The sequence below is a fragment of the Tribolium madens genome, unplaced genomic scaffold (genome assembly GCF_015345945.1).
Source record: "Tribolium madens isolate multiple individuals breed KSU strain unplaced genomic scaffold, Tmad_KSU_1.1 Scaffold_1;HRSCAF=32;Tcas5.2_LG8, whole genome shotgun sequence".
Taxonomy (NCBI): domain Eukaryota; kingdom Metazoa; phylum Arthropoda; class Insecta; order Coleoptera; family Tenebrionidae; genus Tribolium; species Tribolium madens.
This window is the reverse complement of record NW_025400984.1, coordinates 2,149,557-2,170,164: the sequence shown is the minus strand read 5'-3', so window position 1 is coordinate 2,170,164 and position 20,608 is coordinate 2,149,557. Positions and strand designations below refer to the sequence as shown.

The window sequence follows — 20,608 nt, the reverse complement described above, 5'->3', positions numbered from 1 at the left end:
ACTGCCAGACAATTAACTTCGGTGCAACCCCTAGTCTCTTAAACTTTAATAAATTGTAACTGTACTTACGATATAGTGTAAAAGCTGAATTTTATACATGTTACTTGGGTAACTATTGGAAGATGTTTTCCCATTAGCCAGACAGTTTTGATAGTTCTAAGTGCCAAGTTCTAAGTTTTAAGTAAAATAAATATGATTCAGTTTTGACAAAGTATCATCATGGGAGGCCTATAGCTACCCTATATGTTTGTCTGGCCGGGGGTAAAACTGTCGAAACTGTCTGGTTACTGAGGGAAAACATCTTCTAATAGTTGTCCAAGTAACATGTATAAAATTCAGTTTTAAAACAGTTACAATTTATTAAAGTTTAAGGGTGTCCAACAAGGGGTTGCCACTATATTAAGTGTCTGGCAATGGATGAGGTGATTTCTAATATTATTCCGAAGAAAATATAAAAAAAAATACGCTTTTTTATTTGATAATTTTAAGTTAACATTTTTTACTTCTTTGCTACCTGTTATCTCCCAAAGCCACGACGACCCAAACTTCATACTTGCCCATCGTTTCTACATGTGTTGGTAGTATGCGCTGACAAATTTTCAGCTTTTATAAAATGACGAAGGTCTGGCGACGGCAGGCTCTTGCTCTATAAGTGATCCGTTGTGAAATTACTATGGTTGCCATAGTATCAACAATGCTACAATTGTTGCTACAATTAATATTCAATGTAAATACCTTTTCATTTATCGATTCTAAACATTAAAAGTTTATTTTTTTAGATAGACAATTTATCAATCTATTAGATGCAAAAATAAAAAATAGGGTGTTCCATTTAAATCTTTTAAGTTATTTAACTTTTAACAAACTTCTTAATTTATTAATCTTTAATAATGCAAAACACTAAAAAATTACTACAGCTTTAAAGTCTGTACTTTATTCTTTACAGAAGTAAGAACTGTCTTAGTTTTTGTGTAATGAATTTTTAAAAAGTGCATGTTTTCGTCTCTGCTCTGAAACTAAGCAAAATCGACTAATAAAAGTTTAGCGTAAAAACGTTGTTTTAAAAAGCTACATTCAAAAATGCAAAGAAACATACGGTGTTTTATTTAAAAAAAATACAAGTTTGTATCGTAACTTATTTTTGGGACATGTTGTATGGTTGAAAATAATTTTAGGTGATGCACTAGATTAGTGTTTATCAATACGATTTTGAAAAATTTTACGGTTTAAAGGTAATGGACTTTTTCAACTGGCTGAGACACTCTGTATAGCTAGTAATTACCGTGCGTTAAAAAAAATTAATTAGAGTAGACGTCGATTAAATTCTACAGTTGGCAAGAAATTTTCCACACAAACTGAAAGTGAAAATGACCAATTCACCGTTTTCGTCTTGTACAGCATTTTTGTAATAACTTGTAACAATAAAAATTTTCTGCGTTACAGTGAACACTATTTCACTCAAAATGAATAAAACGTAAACTTGTCAAAGTTTCCGCTGACATTTGATGTCAAAAATCAAGATTAACATCTGAAGGACTTTAATCACCACCTACTCTATTTTTTTTTGATCGCTCGGTATTTTTTCTCTGGTGCATTTCTGTTGCCGTTAATATACGCTCTTCTATACAGGGTGCGCCAGAACTCGCGTCCTAGAGAAAAGTTTCAAATAAGATAAAATACCAGAAACATGAAAAAAAATGTTCAAAAAATTGACATTTATTTTTTGTCATTAGACATTTGTATAATACACGAAATTTTGAGCATCAAATTTATGTCTGTTCAAAAAATGTCAATCAAGCCACGCTTTATTGTCATTATGACTGACGTTTGAAACTAAAATTTGAAATTTTTAGTTGAAATTTGTTTTTGGCGTCGATTTTACGAAACAATAATGCAATGCAATAATGAAGACAACACAAGTTTTATATTTTAAAAATTACGCTCTATTTAAATTCTCGCTCCCTAAAACTAAAAACTACGACCTCGATTTTTAAATTGTCTATAAAACTCTTGTTTTAACAGCTATTTCAAAGATGTAACGTCATAAACTTCAAATCATTAATGTTTTATTAAACAAAGTTTTAAATAACGCAACTTAACCAAGGACGGTTGACTCATCAAAAGCAACTGAAATCTTATGAGATTTTGTTTTTTCCTGGTAGTCGTCTGTCATTTGTCTTGTTTTCTTCAATCTGCTTAAAGCTTTCTCGCGTATTTTGCCCGTTAAATTAGGGTAGGGTTCCATTACTTCCATAAAGTCTTTGCGACTGAGTCTAAACACTTCACAATTTGTTATAGCGATGACGCTAGCCACTCGAGGTTCATTAATAACTAAAGAAATTTCACCAAAGTAACTTCCATCCTCCAAATGGCAGATCTAAAATTTACAAAATAATARCCATACTAATTAAAAATAATTCTAACTTCTTGATTGTTGATGGTGTAGACAGCTACCGAACCAACGTAAATAAAATACATTGCATTTCCTGGAATACCAGCTTGGACAATAAGATCGTTTGGTAAATAAATTTCCGAACGTAGCTTTGTTACCAAACGCAAAATTAAAGAGCCTGGTAATCCTTTAAAAAAATCAACTTTCTCCACCATTTTCTTACAATTGTGTAGCAAAATATCCTGTTTGAGAATTTTCGATAAAGTGTTCAGAATGTCAGCTTCTTTGAAAATATTTTTTTGAAATTTAAATTCGACATAGCGAAAAACTCTCTTTTTTATAGGCGGTGGTAGTTCTTTGTAGTTCATATATTCTGCAATTTCTTGGATCAAATTGTCATATTTGTTTCTAGAGCTTGAATGACGTTTATAAATTTGCATAACTTGAGCTGAAACAATACGATTTAGTCACGTTYAAAAATTGTTTGTTGATTTACCTAAAATAACCATATTTAATACACTCCCAATTAAAACACATATTATATTAAAAATCATTGAAAGAGGTTTATCAGACTGTATCCTGCTCATTGCCACCAACATAAACGCTCTAACAACTTGGTAACATGATTCCAAAGTTGGATTAAAAATATCTGGATTTTCGATATAATACTGCAGGGAAAAATTTTCTACTGTGGCGTATACAATCAAAGTGATCGCTGTAGCCCACCAAATTGCAGTAAAAAACCATAATGCAAAATTGACTGTGGACAATTTATAACTATATAATTCCATTCTCTAAAAAGCCATGTAATTAGTTTAAGTTTAAGAGACCAAAATATTTTACAATGCAAAATTTCCTTATATATTTGCTCAGAGTTGGTAAACGTGTCAACTTAACTAAATAAAAATATTTCATCCATTTCAAGTCGTGATTTTCCGTCTGCATAATATACATGTTGTAAGGTAAAGACGAGATCAAGTCCAAGAAAAAAAATGGAAAGACATAATGCTTTAAAATACTCGTAGGTTTCAATATTATCTTGTGTTTTCTGGCATCGAAATATCCAGTACAAAAAAACAAGGCGATGTCCATAAGTGAAATTAAATCCAAGAAGAATTTCGAATAGAGAACCAATGGTTGAGTAATCGGAGTCCCCATTTCCAGTGGCATAAGTATTAGAAGACTAGTGTAGACAACGATCATTATCATTTCCCACGTCATTCTCGCTTCACTAAACGGATGGATCATATGGTAATACTTTCGGAGATGTCTGGATTCTTCAAGCCGAATTTGAGCAGTGGATTTTAGAACGCTTTTGCTCTCGGGATTTGCAGCGCTGACCATTAGATACTGGCGGAATTTTCGACGAAATTCTACAAACAAACCTCCGTTTATGTAAAGTGTGATTAGTTCGTCTTCTTGAGGAAGACTGCATTCGTGGCCTTGCACGCGGCGAACTTTATGAGAGTGTGTAGTCATTCTAAATAAATGCGAAAAACTTGAAACAATTTGACAAATATTTTGTCAAACATATGTAAAATGCATTTCAAACGAAGTATTTCAAATAAAAACTACCGCCGTCTCGATTAACTAGACAAGTAACATCAAATTAAGTTTGCTTTACAATTTGAAATGTTGGTAAAAATTGAATTGGATTTAAAAGATTAATTAGCATCAAAAAAAATAAAAACAAATATTAGTTGAAAATAATATTTATTTATTTATTTATTTATTTATAAACAGATTTACAATTATGTTGTTTCTGTTGAATAAACAATCAAGATTTCGGAAAAATTATAGTACCATCACAGCCCTCGGAAAAATTCTTGATGATTGCTTTAGAGCTTTTGATAAAGGTGATGCCACCATTGTGACTTTGTTAGATTTTTCTAAAGTATTTGACACTTTAGATCACCCAATTTTATGTGCAAAATTATCTTTTTATGGTTTTGACAACATTTCAACAATTTTTTTTAATTCGTACCTTAGTAATAGGAAACAAATTGTTACAGTAGGTCCCTCACAATCAAGAGCAGGTAATATTACATCTGGTGTTCCGCAAGGTTCAATTTTGGGACCACTTCTATTTTTAATATACAGCGCAGAAATATTAGAATCGGTAAAATATGTTAACATCCATGCCTTTGCAGATGATACACAGTTGTATTATCATTTTGATCCTGACGATATAGAACGAGCTTGCAACTTTATTAATCAAGATCTAAATGAAATTGTCTTATTGTCTAAAAGCATTGGTTTAAATTTAAATTGGAATAAATGTTCATCAATTTGCATTTCCACAAGAAATAGACAAATCAACTCGAAAATTAATCTCAAAATTTCTAAGACGGAAATAGGTATCTCAAACAGTGTAAAAAATCTTAGAATTATAATGGATTCGGAATTACGATTTAGAGAACATGTCAACTTGATTGTAAAGAGGTCTTATATTGCATTAAAAATGTTATATTCCAATTTCCACATTTTGAATTTTAAACTTCGAAAAAAACTATGCGAGTCATTGGTGCTTTCCAACCATAATTATGGTCTCATCATTTATTATTCATGTTTAGATTATCAATCTAAATATAAATTACAAAAAATACAAAATTCGTGCTCTCGTTTTATTTACAAATTAAGAAAATTTTACCATGTATCTCAAAAAATAAAAGAACTTGGTTGGCTGTCGGTAGACCATTAAATATACAATTATTTCTTGCCAGTGTTGTCAGTGTTCATATACAGGGTGAATATAAAGTATGGAACCAAGCGGTTTTATTTTTGATCATTTGCCTCCAGAAAATAATAATTAATATAAATTAGAGTAATATAAAAAATGTGATCGTATTTTCAGAACGAAATTTTGTTTTGTTTTTGAGTTACGCGATTTTTTTTTGTCAAAATTGCAATTTATGTGAAAAATTTTTTTTGAAAAAATTAAATATAAAGCAGATAGTTGTAATCCTTAGAGTTTTTTCAAAAACTAAATAGTTTAAGCAAAAAACGTTTGGTTCCATACTTTTTATTCACCTGGTATGTATAAAATGTTTATTACTGCTTCACCACCCTATCTTCGTGAAATATTTCATTCGAGAAAAAGTTGTCATCAAGTTTCTGTTCGTAATATTGCTTACCAAAGTTTAAAAAAGCAATATTTAAAAGATCTCTCTCTTACAATACAATAAAGTTATATAATTCTTCGCATTTGTTTAAAAAAAAACTTTTAGTGAACAATTTTCGCAAAATGATAAAAATACATTATTTGAACTTCTAGTTTTTTACTTTTGCTTTTTATTATTTTCTTATTGTTTTAATTCGTGTTATACTTAAGTAGTTTTTCTTAATTTTAATTAAAGTGTAATGCAATTCATTGTCCTTTTTTCTTTTTGTGATGTTTAGGGGGTTAAGTATGAATAGCTGTTGCTGGACTTCGTCTCCCGAGTTGTATTTACTTGTATATACAATTCAATAAAGCCGCTTTATTATTATAAAAGAATCTAAAGATATGGTTAGAACTTTCAATGAGTCCTGTTATGGGTTAAATTGAATGCATATATTTTTGGGTCGCTTGTATGCAAATAAAATTTAAAGAAACCTATTGGTAAAAACTGCGAAATTCGATGGTGCGTGTCGTGTTCGAAATCTGTGATTTTTGACCCCAGTTAACTGTGATTGATCACTTTGAAATGGGTGCGCGAAAAACAGATTCAATGCAAATAAGGTTAAATGGCCAGTGAATATGCAGCGTCGAATCAATCATCATTAGAAGAATCTCAATGAAGCGGCTCCATGATGGACGATAGTCGTATAATTGGAATTCTTTCGTTCGCTCCTYAAAGCAATCCTATTCAACAGTTTAAACTCGGCAAATGGAGCGCACAGCACATAAAAAATATTTGATTTTTTAAGAGGCACAATCCTTGTCTGGAAATTTTTCTAAGGCAGAAATCCAAACAAGTCCTAAACAAACGCGGATTATGCTTGGGATAATCCTCGTTCTAATACATCGATACCCTCTCAAGCGGGACAATGTCGAGCCAGACTTAACGAAAGGGTAAGTGGTCCATTGTTCCTCCCTTCCGGAAATCCAGAGCCGATGATGGATTCGCAGTGCGTCACGAGGGTGAAAAACAGGCGCGAGATGTTGCCTGGAGGCACACTTTGTGCATTATTCCGGTTCCGGTCTCCGCTCCGGGGCGCGGATTGGCATTCTTTRCGTTAATGCTCTCGAGAACACTAAACTACGACTAGATTTCGGCGTTATTTCTTGKGGAACATTAATTTGCTCACACGCATTTAATACTATTTATTTTGGTGGATGAATACTGTTCCTATAGACAGGGTGATTCATATAAAACTACAATCCTAACCTACTTTACTACAACTAAAAATTTCAACAAWATCCAGTTTTTTTGTATACGCTCTCGAAAATGAGTCTTTTCCGGACTCAATAAAATAGTAAGTAAAATGGTTATTTTAGGTTCTCAGTCCCCAAAAACAGTTTTTCCGGACGAAAAAGTGAATTTGGTTACTATGGTGGTATTTTGTTTTAATTAATAAGAGGTGTAATTTCGTTTTTTGGGAGTTTTAACAAAAAGTGTTGTTTGTAACACACGTGTGTACACACGGTCGTTTGTGTGGACTCCTTTGCTATTCCAGACTCGGCTTCTCCAACAACTATTCGTCCGCAARTTTAGGTACTTGTAACAAAAATAACTATATTCAGATCTTASGAAAGATTATCATTGTGTACAATGTTCACGAATATTCAAAACATAACATAAGTTAAATTAGTTCCAACCAATCAATAATTTATTTTATTTTATTAAGAAAGTTTATTTTTTTATTGAAAGTTCGTTAGAGTGATATAAAATAATTTAGTTATTGAAATTATTTTAAGATTATTTGAAATTACTGGAATTTTATAGGAATTATGTTTTTTTTTAAATTACTGAATTTTTGGCATAATGTACTACTTGAAACAATTAGGAAAATTTTTGTAGCTTAGAATTTGTAGTTTAGAACACTGCAGATTTATTTTTTAATATTACTTTAAAATAAGTCTATAATAAGTTAGAATTATCGAAAATAATTTGGAATTATACAAGGTGTTGAAAAAAATTGTAAAATATGTTTTATGAAATAGTATGAACCAAAGTAAACTAAAAAGTGTTAATAAACATGGGTCCGCAAAGTAACGGTTTCGGAGATATCGGACATTATTCGTTTTTTGAAACACTTAAAGTCTGTTTTTTTTAAATGGAATTGCCAATCAGTCTTAACGTTGGCATCACTAGTAAATTCATTCATGGTAATTTTAATAAAGGAAGTTGGCAGTTCCGGTTTTTTTAGTTAATTTAAAAACTATGTCATTAAACGTCAACACAAAAAATCGTCTAAGAGAATTTAGAGACGAAACACCGAAAAACAAACAAATTCGGTACAGTAACAGTTTTTCGAAATTTGGAAACAAATAGTTCGCAAGCAAAAAGTTAGAAAAAGGGTCCGTTAAAATGTAGACGCAATTTGTAATGCAGGTTTGCTAAACATTCTTAATTTTTAGCAAAAAATTGACAAAATACAAAATAAACATAAATGAGAAAGAACCTCGGAAAGAACGCAATTAAATTAGTGTCTTGAGGAACGAAATGAAAAAGTAACAATTTTGAGACTAAAGCTGAAGAAGAATTTATAAAATGCATCAACTTTGAGCCCATTTCAATAAATTACACAAAATGTATTGCGAATCATCATAATACCCACTTGTATCTTTTGCTTTTTGCTAACTTTTTTCTGTATATACATCCTTTTTCTTCAAAGTTTTTGAATCAAGATCCTCATTTTTGTCCACAAAATTGTACTTATTTGCGGTGTGTTTCTGTCAAAATTATTACCACTGAATTCTGTCTTTAGACCTTAGGTGATGATGTCTGTCCTCAGGTATTCAATTATAGTGCTTTCAAAGAGCAAACAGGGACACAAGATTAATATAAGTCAAAATTTTGACAACATCTCAATTTGAACACAACTATAATTTTTTAATAAAATTTCTAGGGACAAAAACAACGAGCAAACAAAATTTGTGGCTATGGAGACAAGCTGCTACCAATTTTTTCACCAAAATTTTGACATGGTAATTTCCATTAAAAAAAAGAGACTTTATTTGCTATTTATTCAAACAAAAAACAAAAGCTTCTACAGTGGCATACACGGAATTTTGGACTTCAAGTTTATGTCAGTTCAAAAAATGTCAATGTAAGCTACGTTTTATTGTCATTATAATTGACGTTTGAAACTAAAATTTGATAGGTTTAGTTAAAATTTATTTTTTAGTTCAATAAATTATTTTGATTTGTTGTCATTTTTTCTCTAGCTTTTGTTTTTGACTGTCACGCCGGTGCTGTGCCTAAGATGTCATAATTTGTATAGTTATTATATTTTATCTTGTGTTGAACGTCAAAAGGTTTAGATGAAGTTTTTGAGAAATTATAATTTTTTTAATAATAATAATAATAGTTATTTATTCGACGAGTTTGAGTGTAAATCGGACGCTTTATTCCACGAGTGGTTTATAATCACACGAAGACGAGTTAAATACAACATTTTATTCTTTGAATTAGACTTAACAATGCTTAAAAAATTGTTTTAAATCTGTTAAAAATAATCTGACGTTTTGCATTGAGAAATGCCAAARAGTTGTCAAAACTTCCTTACATAGGAYAAAAACCGTAGATTTTGACAGTGTCAAAGAATAAAACTTTGWTTTTTTATTTAAGTAAATGATATTTGTATGAAGTTCATGTAGCAAAATCGATGTTTCAATTTAGAAGTTGTGTAAACGGTATATTAGAATGTAATTATGACGTTTGAGAAGGTTTACTGTATTTGTTGGAATTTAAATTGCAAAAGTTGTATAAGCTATAAAGCCCGTTTTACATTTTTATGTCAGTCGAAAGACAAATTGTCCAAAATTCCGTGTCCGCCAGTGTAGTAAAAATTCTAAAAAATTTCACATTTGATATCTCCCAAACCGTTACTTTGCGGACCCATGTTTATTAAGACTTTTTTGTTCATTTTGGTCCATACTATTACCTCCTTTTACAATCTTTCTTTTAACACCCTTAAATAGCGTCTCTAACAGAAGATTTAGAGGTAGTCTCTGATTTTGATGGTAATGTATGATGAAAAAACCATCTGAATAAATAGCGCTTGTCCCATCTCGATTCCCAACTGTGCATTTTTTAATCACACTTAGTCCCCTTTTAGCTTTCTACGGGAAATCCGATAAAAACTTCGGAAATAAAGCCCCCTGGAATTTGCGCTTTACCTTCGGTCTCCGGGGCCGTTTAAACCATTACACCATCATGCTAATCTGGGTATGTTTTCGTTCCGGAATTATGATTATATTGTCGTTTCGCGTCCGGAAAATTTCGGAGAGAGGCGAGTAGGAAGTTGAGAGTTAGTTTTTCGCGACGGTAATCCTCGAAATAACTCCGCGGGGGATTGTTACCAAACTCTGGGAGAAGTTCATAATGTAGCCGAAGGTCCACTTGTTTCGGATAAAGCTCGCCGAGTTTTTCATTTCGGACGAATAACTTTTTAAGTGAGTGAATTTTATTTAGGAAAGCTTTGAATGGGACGAATATGAGATGATAAGTGGCCACTGAAGTGCCGAGATGCTAACCTGATAAAGATTTTTCATATAAAGAATGAAAAATAAATTAGTGCTGTTACGTGTTTCACCGACCAAGTTTCGGATTTATTATCTTCCAATGACTAAACTATCAAAACATGAGTTTGTTGTTTCGATTTTTAATACCATAACAAAAACAGTAACTATCTAATTTCAGTTTTCATAGCTGATTTATCTTAGTTATGGTTTTTTTATTACAATATTATTAAAATAATAATTCAAACGATTTAATTACAATAAATGACAAATACTATTGACGTTGCAAACTAAATTTGCTATTAAAACTTGAATATTCAATAACAGATAGTAATTTAATTAAAAATATCGAATTTGATTTTAGAGTTTCAGAAATTAATTGAAATTTTCTCGACCACAGAGGTTGGAAAAAACAGCTTATTTTGTTATTCATATTTGAAAAGTTGAAACATTTGTCTAAAAAAAGTGACACAAAAGTTATAAAAATAATTCAACCTTAGCTAAGTCAAAATGTAAAAAAAATTGGACCTGAACTCTAAACATTAAAACCTACGTTTTTGCTGCATGATGCKGATGAGATGTCCGGAAAAAACGTTGAYAGATTTTGAAGGGTGGCTTTTTAAGTTAAAATAAAAAAAAAGTTTCTATAGACATGCAGGGTGTCAATTTTAAAACTTGCAACCGCCAATATCTCTAGAACTAAAAAAGTTATTGYGAATCACTCAAAACCAACTTTTTTGGTGTCTTGAAGCTATAATTCGTCCAGAAATGTAAAAATCTGGGTAGGTCAAATTTCAGCCGATTAGAATATTTTCCTTATAGGATAAGGAAAGTAAAAAGTGTAAGAAAAAATGTAGAGAATAAAATGTGCTACAAAAAAGTCCACGAGACCATATTTCTATCTTCAAGGGTTTAGGTTTAAATTGCTTTAAAGTGTTCCTCTGGCTCTGAATCACCAGTAAAAATGACATGAATCCGTCGCTTGAGCGGCTTTGAACGTCTTTGAGGCCTAAACCATTTAAGATAGAGGACTTTTTACTAGAAAATTTTATTCTCTACAACTCCCTTTTTATATCTTTAATCGTATTTGCAGCATTTMGAAAAACATGAAACAGAGAACAAATTTTAAATTGTAATTTTTTTTTTCTCATATTTCTCGTGAAAAATTTTGTCGTTCGTTTTTTACTGCTTATTAAGAATGTAAAGCTCGACATTTCTGCATTTATTCCAAGCAATTAGTAGACTGGTTAAATTTAAATTAATTTAAAACGATTTGAAACTGAGACAGTAAAACGCTCTAAGCGCTCTCATTTTTACTCCGCCGTACTACTTTTTTTGGGTCCAAAAAATCGAGCAATTTTGTATCTCGTTTTGTCTCCTATTAGGTATCCGTATAGTCTTCTACTAAAGTCTGTTTTTTCTTTAAATGGAAATAATCAAGTCAAAATTTTGGTGTATAAATTGGTAGCAGCTTGTCTCCATAGCCACAAATTTTGTTTGTTTTCTGTTTTTGTCSCTAGAAATTTTATTAAAAAATTATGGTTGTTTTCAAATTGAGATGTCAAATTTTGACTTTTATGTATCTTMTGGCCTGTTTGCTCTTTGAAAGCGCTATAATTGAATACCTGAAACAGACATCATTACCTAAGGTCTAAAATATATAAAACTTTCTGTTTTTGACTGTCAGGCCGGTGCTGTGTCTAAGATGTCATAATTAGTATAGTTATTATATTTTATCTTGTGTTGAACGTCAAAAGGTTTAGACGAAGTTTTTGAAAAATTATAATTTTTTTATTAATAATAATAGTTATTTATTCGACGAGTTTGAGTGTAATTGGACGCTTTATTCCACGAGTGGTTTATCATCCACAAGGTGGAATAAATGAACCGATTTACACGAAGACGAGTTGAATACAACATTTTATTCTCTGAATTAGTCTCAACAAGGCTTAAAATTGCTTTAAATCTATTAAAAATAATCTGACGTTTTGTATTGAGAAATGCCAAACAGTTGTCAAAACTTCCTTCCACGAGACAAAAACCTTAAATTTTGACAGTGTCAAAGAATAAAACTTTGATTTTTTATTTAAATGATAGTTGTATGTTTATGTAGCAAAATCGATGTTTCAATTTAGAAGTTGTGTAAACGGTATATTAGAATGTAATTATGACGTTTGAGAAGGTTTATTGTATTTGTTGGAAGTTAAATTGCAAAAGTTGTATAAGGCCCGTTTAACATTTTTATGTCAATCGAATGACAAATCGTCCAAAACTCCGTGTCCGCAAAGTATTAATAGCCAGAAAAATTCAATATAAATTAAAGTGTTTGTACTCCTTATCAATTTTTGGAAAAATCTCATAAAATTTTACATTAAGTGATAAACTGATAAATCAATATTTGTGATTTCTGATAAATGTTAAAAAATTAAATTAAATTTCGTTTCCGATGAAGCCAAAAAATGTTTTTCCTTTGCAGTTTTGGCGTAAAATCAAAGGTATTTTTTTTCCTCTTGTAAACCCAATCATACATACTGTAGAGGGTAAATATTAGCCTCAAAACAGATTTCCCTATTAAATATGAAATTACAAATGACCTACGTGACAGAAAAATACACTTTTGACGTATGTACATACGTCACTAAGCACTGCGTTATTTCAATCATATTTATGATAATACTGTGCATCAAGTAAGTTGTTGAACTGTAAATGCATCTTTAATTTAAAGGCCGATTCACATAAATAGTGTAATTAATATCATTCAGAACAAATTTATTCACATCAATAATGACATAAAATCTTATGTTTGCCACCCTATGTTYATTACGTTGTTAGCTTTATTATTTTCTYCTACGTCAAAAACTGAGTACACATTTTTAGGAAGGATTGAGGTCAGGTTTGTTTGAATTTTCGCATGGTCGCCAACATAAAATCATCCCTGTTAATSMCTACTTCGATGGACATTAATATGAAAACGACTATAGTGTGACCGATTTTACACAAATATGTAGCGACAAAGCAACAAACCTGTCTCCAAATGTAAAAAAAGTAGCCATCAATACGTTTTTCGTGTTATCTTATCAATCATAGCATATTGTCGGTAGTATGTAGGCTTACATATAAATAGAAACTCCAGATTATATTTACTTAAACAGACATCCTATACACATTCAAACATGTCAGGTTTTATGCAAATTCTTTTGACTATTTAAAATTAAAAAAAAACAATTTTAGGTTTTGAGTGGGTCCATTGTTCCGATTTCAACATCCCTCCCAATGCCGTGAAATGCGGCAAAGATATAGACGGAAGTGATATTTTTGCCGGTTTAAGTTACTATCAGCGTGATGAACTTCCTTGTAAAATTGTTCCTAAAAGACGAGAAGCATATGTCAGTTATGATGGACGTGAAATAAAAGTTAATGATTTCAAGGTAATTTTAAAATTCGTGCCTTCTTGTGTTAACTTCGATTAATTTAGATTTTATGCGAAAAAAAAATGTGTTGGTTGCCGGCTCAAGATGGACAAGTACCAGCAGGAGCAATACCTGCCGGAAAAACTGCTTTTGGAGAAATTTTGTACATTGGTCGAGTAAATACGGACGGTTTTACGAAAGTTGGAAAGGTAAGTAGTGTCATATTAGTGCTAATTTTCATATTTTTGTCCTAGGTACAATTATCTCAAAAGTGCCTTTATGTTCCTTACGATGATAAGGAAATGTCCTATAAAACTTATGAAGTTTTAGTCTTGCATTGAAATTTGATGTATGAAATTAATAAATCAGTCTTGCCTTTAAAATTGTCTTTTTTTAAATAAGATTTTCAAATTTGATCATTTCTAAATTGAGAATATAATCTTTTAATTATAATTTAAAAATAATGTGTTGACAAATAATATTGTGCGTTAAGTTTTTATGATAAGATATATTCTATTTTATGGGCAAAATGAGTGTTTCTCTCTGTAAGATAATAAGCTTGAACAATAATAGTACATTATATTATAAGTGATAGAAATGCATCATTATACGCGAGTGAGAATTTTGACACTTCTCACGAGTTTCATAATGGCATTTCGATCACGTGTGATATACGACGTTTCATCTTACAGGTGCAATTATCCAAAAAATTAAGTTTCATTCAAGTAAAATATTCACCTATAAAAATATAATAGTAAATATAATATAATAGTCAAATTTACTCACTTGTGTGTACTTTATCTCACTTGTGAATAATATTTGATTTCTATCACCAAAAACAATGGTTTAAGGTAGCTCAAAAACTCAACCTGTAAGATAAAGTTATTTATAGTTTAGAACATCGCTGTTCCATTATCTTACTACTCTTATTAGGCTGCATACCGTTTTTCCTTTTGTATTATGTAAAGGTGAAAATTATTTGAAAATGAGAAGCTAAAAATGAGCATTGTCTGCTTTGTCAAATTCACAATAAAAAATTAAGTGAAAATATGGTGTAAATGGTTGATTTTAAATTTCACGAACCAAATGATGTTTAAACTTAACTAAATCAATGTGGTTATTGTATGTTGTTAGTATCTCGAATGGCTGCTGGACCATTAATGACTTTAACAGATAATGCACATTTGTAAATAGTGAGCGGACTGTCAGCGACAAAACCACCTGACAAATGATACGTTTCCGTAAGTTATAAGCGTCATTTTGAAATCAAATTAAATCTCATAAAAAAAGTGGCTTAGTATTTAGTATCTTACATTTTAATACTTTTATGCAGTAGTGTGCAAACACACAGGGTGTCCAAACCAAACCGGCCATAAAATTTAACCAGGTTAATTAGATCATCAGCCAATTAGTTAATCCAAATTAACCGGTAAAATCAATTAACTAGTTAATCGGTTAAATTGGTTAAACGGATAACTAATTAACCAGTTAAATATATTATAAATTTACAGAGTGTCAATTTTAAAACTTGCAATCGGCAATATCTCAGAACTAAAAAAGTTATTGAGAATCACTCAAAACCGTTTCGGTGGTTTTTAGGGGAAATCAAAATGGCATGGTAAGTGACGTTGAAAATTTTAAATAGCAAAACCATACTTGCGATACATTGTTGGAAAGCCCATAACAAGCGCTTTTCAAAAATGTCATACAACAGCCACARCCAAAGCCATTTTCCCAATTATTCAAAAACGAAGACGTTAAATTTTCATTTTTTTTTATTATATTCAAGGGTGGGTGGAGGTGTGTCACTTATCATGTCATTTTAATTACCTCTAGGAACCACCAAAACCAAAAAAATATCTTTGATTTTCGTTCGCAGTTGGCCATGAAAAAATGTTGCATCTTTAACTAAAAGGATTTAAACTATATTATMCAACCAGTGTCACTAATGAAAGAGTTTTCTAAGTACTAAATAATAAAAAAAATGCAAAATAAGTCGTAAATCAACTTATTGGCGACTAATACCATTTCTTTGTTTTTAAACAAGCTAACATTACCATTGTAACTTCTAGTGACAAACAGAGTATTGTAAAAAAAGCCGCTTTAATTCTTCAATAAAATATATTTATTCTACTTTGCGTTCGTACTAAGGTCCATTACGAAATTGTTTTGAGTTTCGTAATGAACAAAAACAGTGCTATAAAAATTATACTAAAAAGAGGGAAATTTAGTTTTATAATGTTGGCGACCTAACCGTTTTTCCATCGAACTGTCAGTGTCAATCGGTCTAACGCAAATGAAATTATTCAAATACGAAATTTTTGCTATGTTTGGTTTAATTAATCATCGTAAAAAATATTCCGAATGAACATGATTTTAGTGGTGCTTACGCATGTCTTTAGATCATAGGACAAAGTAAAATAAAAGCTACTTACTGTTACTTTGGTTAGGTAGGTTTTTCCGTCAACTTACTGAACAATATTGGCGTGTGATCTCACAGGGAGTAAACTGTTCATCGTATTTGCCGTCAAGGTCGGTATTTCTAACGCCGTACATTGCAAAACGTCTTCGACACCTTCGAAATTCATTTTTACGAATAAAATAATGACGTTTCAAATTAATTTATTTCATAGCCACCTAGCCACTACGCAATGTCGCCAACTGCCGCAAAATTCCCTGCATTCCAAAATTTTWATTTTTTTGYTTAAAAAAGTGCAAAGTAGAAAAAATACAGTATGATATCTCGTTTATAAGGCATTTTGTCGCACTTACTGCTAAACACGTGCGTGCGACAAAATGCTTCTTATAAAACTCYTATCATWATATACTATTTTTAGATCAGAAAAAGATAAGCTTTTTAAAAARGTCATAACCACCTATAATTCCCATTAAAAAAAATAAAAATTTATCTTATTACTMCTAAACAACTAACTGAATAAAATTGTTAACAACATTATTAAATTCTACGTAAAAAAATGCCTGTATAATGTCCTTGATTCAAATCTGTATCTTCTATAATAACCAATGCGGTTTTCACCAATATTATTTTCTCAAAAAATGAATGTATCACTCGTTTTTGGTTAAACCTCTTAGTTTCGGAGATTCCCTATTCGGACATCCGAAATGCAGCACACTGTACAGTTGGAGACAAAATACTTTGGTCGTCACTTTTACGACACTTTAATGTAATTCAAGCTTTAATGAATGACAATTTCAAATTAATGACAGCTATTATATCTTTCTATTAAAAATGTGTACAACTTGTCAACTATGATTGACAGTACCTAAAAAAAGGTTAATAGTCCTAAAGCATGCTTTACAATTTAATGACACTCAAGTMACATTGACGACCAAAGTAMTTTATCTCCAACTGTACACTAAAMATTGCGAGTTTTAGATACAACATCCAAAAACKTTGGAAAATATAAAAATTTTGAAATAATATAATAAATYCACTGCATGTAGAAAGTCATTTCCAATTTATTTCATTAAATTTTAAATGKTTTTGCAAAGAATCCTACAAAAAAACACTRTCACCAATAAACAACTTATAACTCGTAGATATTAAAGCTAACCTCAAAAAAATTGACGTTTTCTCATCGCGATGTAAACGTAGTACGTAGTAGTAGAGTTTAAACTCTTTATTTTGTTAAGTAAAAGTAATGTGACACTTGCAACTTATTTTATTATAAGGTTAGTAATGCAAGCGCCAAATTTTATTCCGTCTTGAATTCCTTTTCGTTGTTTTTTTCGCCGTTTGTCTTCCTTTGCATTCAAAGTAAATTACAGGATCTTCTTGTTCCTGAGCGACATTAAGCAATGTAGCCGGCAAGCGGCTGTCTAAAAATAAAGAAACAAAATGAAATTAATTTTCTGGTGGCGGCGTCTTAATCGATGCATAAATATTGTAGGAAGGAGAGCATCGCTTCTTCTTCAATTATATTATTTATTAAAGTCTTCGTCATCTTAAATAAATGATCAAAGAGATAAATGCTTTACATGTAGATATCAAGTAGACAAATCGAAGAGACCAAGACTGGTTAGAGCAAAGGGATCACACGCCTGTAATTAATTGCTTTGGCAAATAATTAAATTAACGTGTTTCCACCACTGCTTTGGAGACTTATTTACTTCTCCTCGTTCGTCTGTTCGAGAATGAGGTGACGATGTCGAGATCTCTTGATCCGTCTGTTAATTGCATACATCCGTTAATAAGGACACCGTAATTAAATTTTATTATGTGTTTTGGCAAAATCATTTATTTTAACTTCGTAATACCATTTCTAGTTATGTGTATTTTTAGCGGATTTTATCTAGTGGATATATATACCAGGTGAATAAAAAGTATGGAACCAAACGTTTTTTGCTTAAACTATTTATTTTTTGAAAAAACTAATTGATAAATGATTAAGTACTATAAAAATGTGATGATTTAACAAGAATAAAATTTTTCGAAATTTCCTTTTGTTTTTGAGTTCTACAAAAAAAATATTTTTTTAAATGGCAACCCACTATAAAATCATTTTTCTCATAAAAGCTATACTCTAAGGATTACAACTATCTACTTTATATTTAATTTTTTGAAAAAAATTTTTTCACATAAATTGCAATTTTGACAAAAAAAAATCGCATAACTCAAAAACAAAACAAAATTTCGTTCTGAAAATACGATTACATTTTTTATATTACTTTAATTTATATTAATTATTATTTTCTGGAGACAAATGATTAAAAATAAAACCGCTTGGTTCCATTCTTTATATTCACCCTGTATATCAAATAGTTATTTCATGATTAATATACTCCTTTTTATAAATTCGCTTGACTTTCATTGGAATGTATTTTTAATACAAAGCAGAAATGCATAATTTATTGAAACCTTGAAGGAATAGTTCCTTAAGAGTTATTATCCAAGTTTTCATTTTAAGAACATTTCAAGTTAGAAGTTGCGCTTAACAACCATTCCATCGTCTCCTCTTTTTTGTCAAAGTTTCTGATCGCAGACCTTTTCATACTTTCAGTAATTGCACATATCCTTTAATAAAGGCATCGTAATTAAATTTTATTACGTAGCTAGCAGAAAATCAATACATTCTTTTGAAAATATGTGCAAAACGCTATGTAGCATTTAAAGTGAACCCTTCTAAATTGAAAAAGCCGCTCGAAATTCACATCAGGTTCCTGAACAAAGACTGCGAGAGTTCGAGAGCTTAAAATAAGAGGCTGGCAAGTTTGTTAAGTTATGTCGATAGTTCTTCTGCTTTCATAGAGAGAAGACGTCGAAAATGGTTTTGGGGGAGGCTGACAACGTGCCAGACTGCGCGGAATCTAAGCGAAAATAATAATCCAATTTCAATGTCGTTTCTTAACGCGTTCAGATGAAAGACGGTAAGACAAAAACGAAACCAATCAGAATTTTTTTACAAAATAAATATAAAATAGGATTTCAAGCATCCATAGTCAAGAAATTAATTAATTACCTGTTTGAGAAGATTTCCCTTGCAATTCAACGTGGAAATGCTGCTAGCATTCGGGGCACTTTCTCAGAGTCCGCCTTATTAGCCGAAATTTTTGTTTTGTAATTTTTACTTATACATGTCTATTAAGAAAAACAATAATAAAATTAAAAGACATAATAGATGCAAAGTACCAAATTTTGGTCTTGAATAGAAAATTGACCTAGTAATAGAAGACTACAGAAATACTGTAATCGAGAAAAAAAACTTACACAATTGTTATTATTAAGAATGTTATTTAACACCAAAATKTTGGTACACGATTTAAAAGTCACTGGAATTATTTTCTTGTTCAGATAATAGTGATTTATTCGACGAGTTTGAGTGTAAATCGGACGCTTTATTTGACCGAGTGGATTTTTAAACCACGAGTGTAACGAGTGGTTTACCATCCATGAGGTGGAATAAAGCGTCCGATTTACAGTCAAACGAGTTGAATACAACATTTTATTCTTCGAATTAGAGTCAACAAGGCTTAAACTTGCTTTAAATCTGTTAAAAATAATTTGACGTTTCGTATTGAGAAATGCCAAACAGTTGTCAAAAGTTCCTTACACGGGAGAAAAACCGTAAATTTTGACAGTGACGAAGAATAAATTTGTATTGTTGCAACAAATAAAAAAATCGTATTCATGACAATGAACGAGAAAAGTCACTTTATAGTTTTGACACTGTCATCGTTTGATTTGCTTTTACTTTAGATTTTATCAAAATCCAAAGATCTTCTGTTTAATCTCTTCCAGCGGAATAATTTCCTATAGGTTTGATTCGTTTTTCTTAAATTTTTTCCAAACTTATAAGAATGGATGGCAAAAAAATATTAAAATAATAAATTGGTTGTCGTCATTATGATTTACGGTGAAACACATGGTAATGCTACTAATGGCCATTGTTGCAGCCGAAGCAGCAGTTCTCAAACAAGTAATATCTGTACCTCAGGGCAAAATAGTATTAACTCCAGTTTTTAAATTTGATTGTATGTTCATAATTAAACAGCCAGTAAATTACCGGAAGATTATAAAGCCTTTTTATTTTGCACTCAATGTTAAAGAGTACTTTTATCAACTAATTTCAGTAGATAAAGTAGTCCTTTATCGTCTAGTGAAAGCTACTGTTTATATTTAAGAAATTCTGGTAGGTGAGTACAAAATAAAACGAAATATTATACACGACGATAAAGATTGTTTATCTACTCGTGAAAAGAGTCCACTCGTGACTTCGTCACTCGTAAACTTAACTTTTTCACTCGTAGGAATTTGAGTTTTGTACACAACCCAAATCAACAAGTCTGAGTTCAACTAAATTATTTTCAAAATGGCAGAACTTTCGGAACTACGAGAAATTGGCGCCAACTTTGAAATTTTAAATGGTAACCACTTTTTTATTGCATTTTTAAATTCTCCTCTTTAAACTAAGTAGGGAAAGACGGGGCAAGACGGGGACCTTAACGTTTAAAGTCGAATAAAAAACTAAATATAAGTACATCACAGAAGTTCGAAACTCTATTTATCAACTTAATCAGTCTTCTCTCTGTTAGACTATAATAAAAAAAATAAAGTACATCAATTTGTAGAAGGACTTTTATGAACATGTCGTATCGTATATCTCTTACAGTTTTTGA

The 20,608-nt window shown here is 30.9% G+C and overlaps 2 protein-coding genes across 3 annotated transcripts; one reads left to right on the top strand and one right to left on the bottom strand.

Annotated features, from left to right (window-relative positions):
- Positions 1 to 2,058: 2,058 nt before the first annotated feature.
- Positions 2,059 to 15,985, bottom strand: LOC123003789 (potassium/sodium hyperpolarization-activated cyclic nucleotide-gated channel 1-like). 2 transcript variants are annotated; one of them, XM_044396783.1, is made up of 5 exons: positions 15,944 to 15,985; positions 3,236 to 3,765; positions 2,889 to 3,186; positions 2,425 to 2,840; positions 2,059 to 2,377 (listed from the first exon to the last, which is right to left on the bottom strand). In XM_044396783.1, the coding sequence occupies exons 2-5, from the start codon at positions 3,734 to 3,736 to the stop codon at positions 2,096 to 2,098; spliced, it is 1,497 nt and encodes a 498-aa protein (XP_044252718.1). In that variant the 5' UTR covers positions 3,737 to 3,765; positions 15,944 to 15,985; the 3' UTR covers positions 2,059 to 2,095. The 2 variants fall into 2 exon arrangements, with proteins under 2 accessions (XP_044252718.1, XP_044252717.1); XM_044396782.1 differs by lacking the exon at positions 15,944 to 15,985 and having other exon boundaries at positions 3,236 to 3,925.
- Positions 13,024 to 13,854, top strand: LOC123003790. The gene is made up of 4 exons (XM_044396784.1): positions 13,024 to 13,241; positions 13,293 to 13,489; positions 13,537 to 13,680; positions 13,726 to 13,854. The coding sequence occupies exons 1-4, from the start codon at positions 13,235 to 13,237 to the stop codon at positions 13,810 to 13,812; spliced, it is 435 nt and encodes a 144-aa protein (XP_044252719.1). The 5' UTR covers positions 13,024 to 13,234; the 3' UTR covers positions 13,813 to 13,854.
- Positions 15,986 to 20,608: the final 4,623 nt, after the last annotated feature.

Bases quoted from the DNA above. Each gene is read 5' to 3' on its own strand.
- LOC123003789 (XM_044396782.1), bottom strand. From the start codon at position 3,871: ATGACTACACACTCTCATAAAGTTCGCCGCGTGCAAGGCCACGAATGC. The intron at 3,187-3,235 runs GTAAAATATTTT...ATGGCTTTTTAG, and splicing joins ATATAAGGAAATTTTGCATT to AGAATGGAATTATATAGTTA. The intron at 2,378-2,424 runs GTTAGAATTATT...TGTAAATTTTAG, and splicing joins ACACCATCAACAATCAAGAA to ATCTGCCATTTGGAGGATGG.
- LOC123003790 (XM_044396784.1), top strand. The intron at 13,490-13,536 runs GTAATTTTAAAA...CGATTAATTTAG, and splicing joins TAAAAGTTAATGATTTCAAG to ATTTTATGCGAAAAAAAAAT. The intron at 13,681-13,725 runs GTAAGTAGTGTC...TTTTTGTCCTAG, and splicing joins GTTTTACGAAAGTTGGAAAG to GTACAATTATCTCAAAAGTG.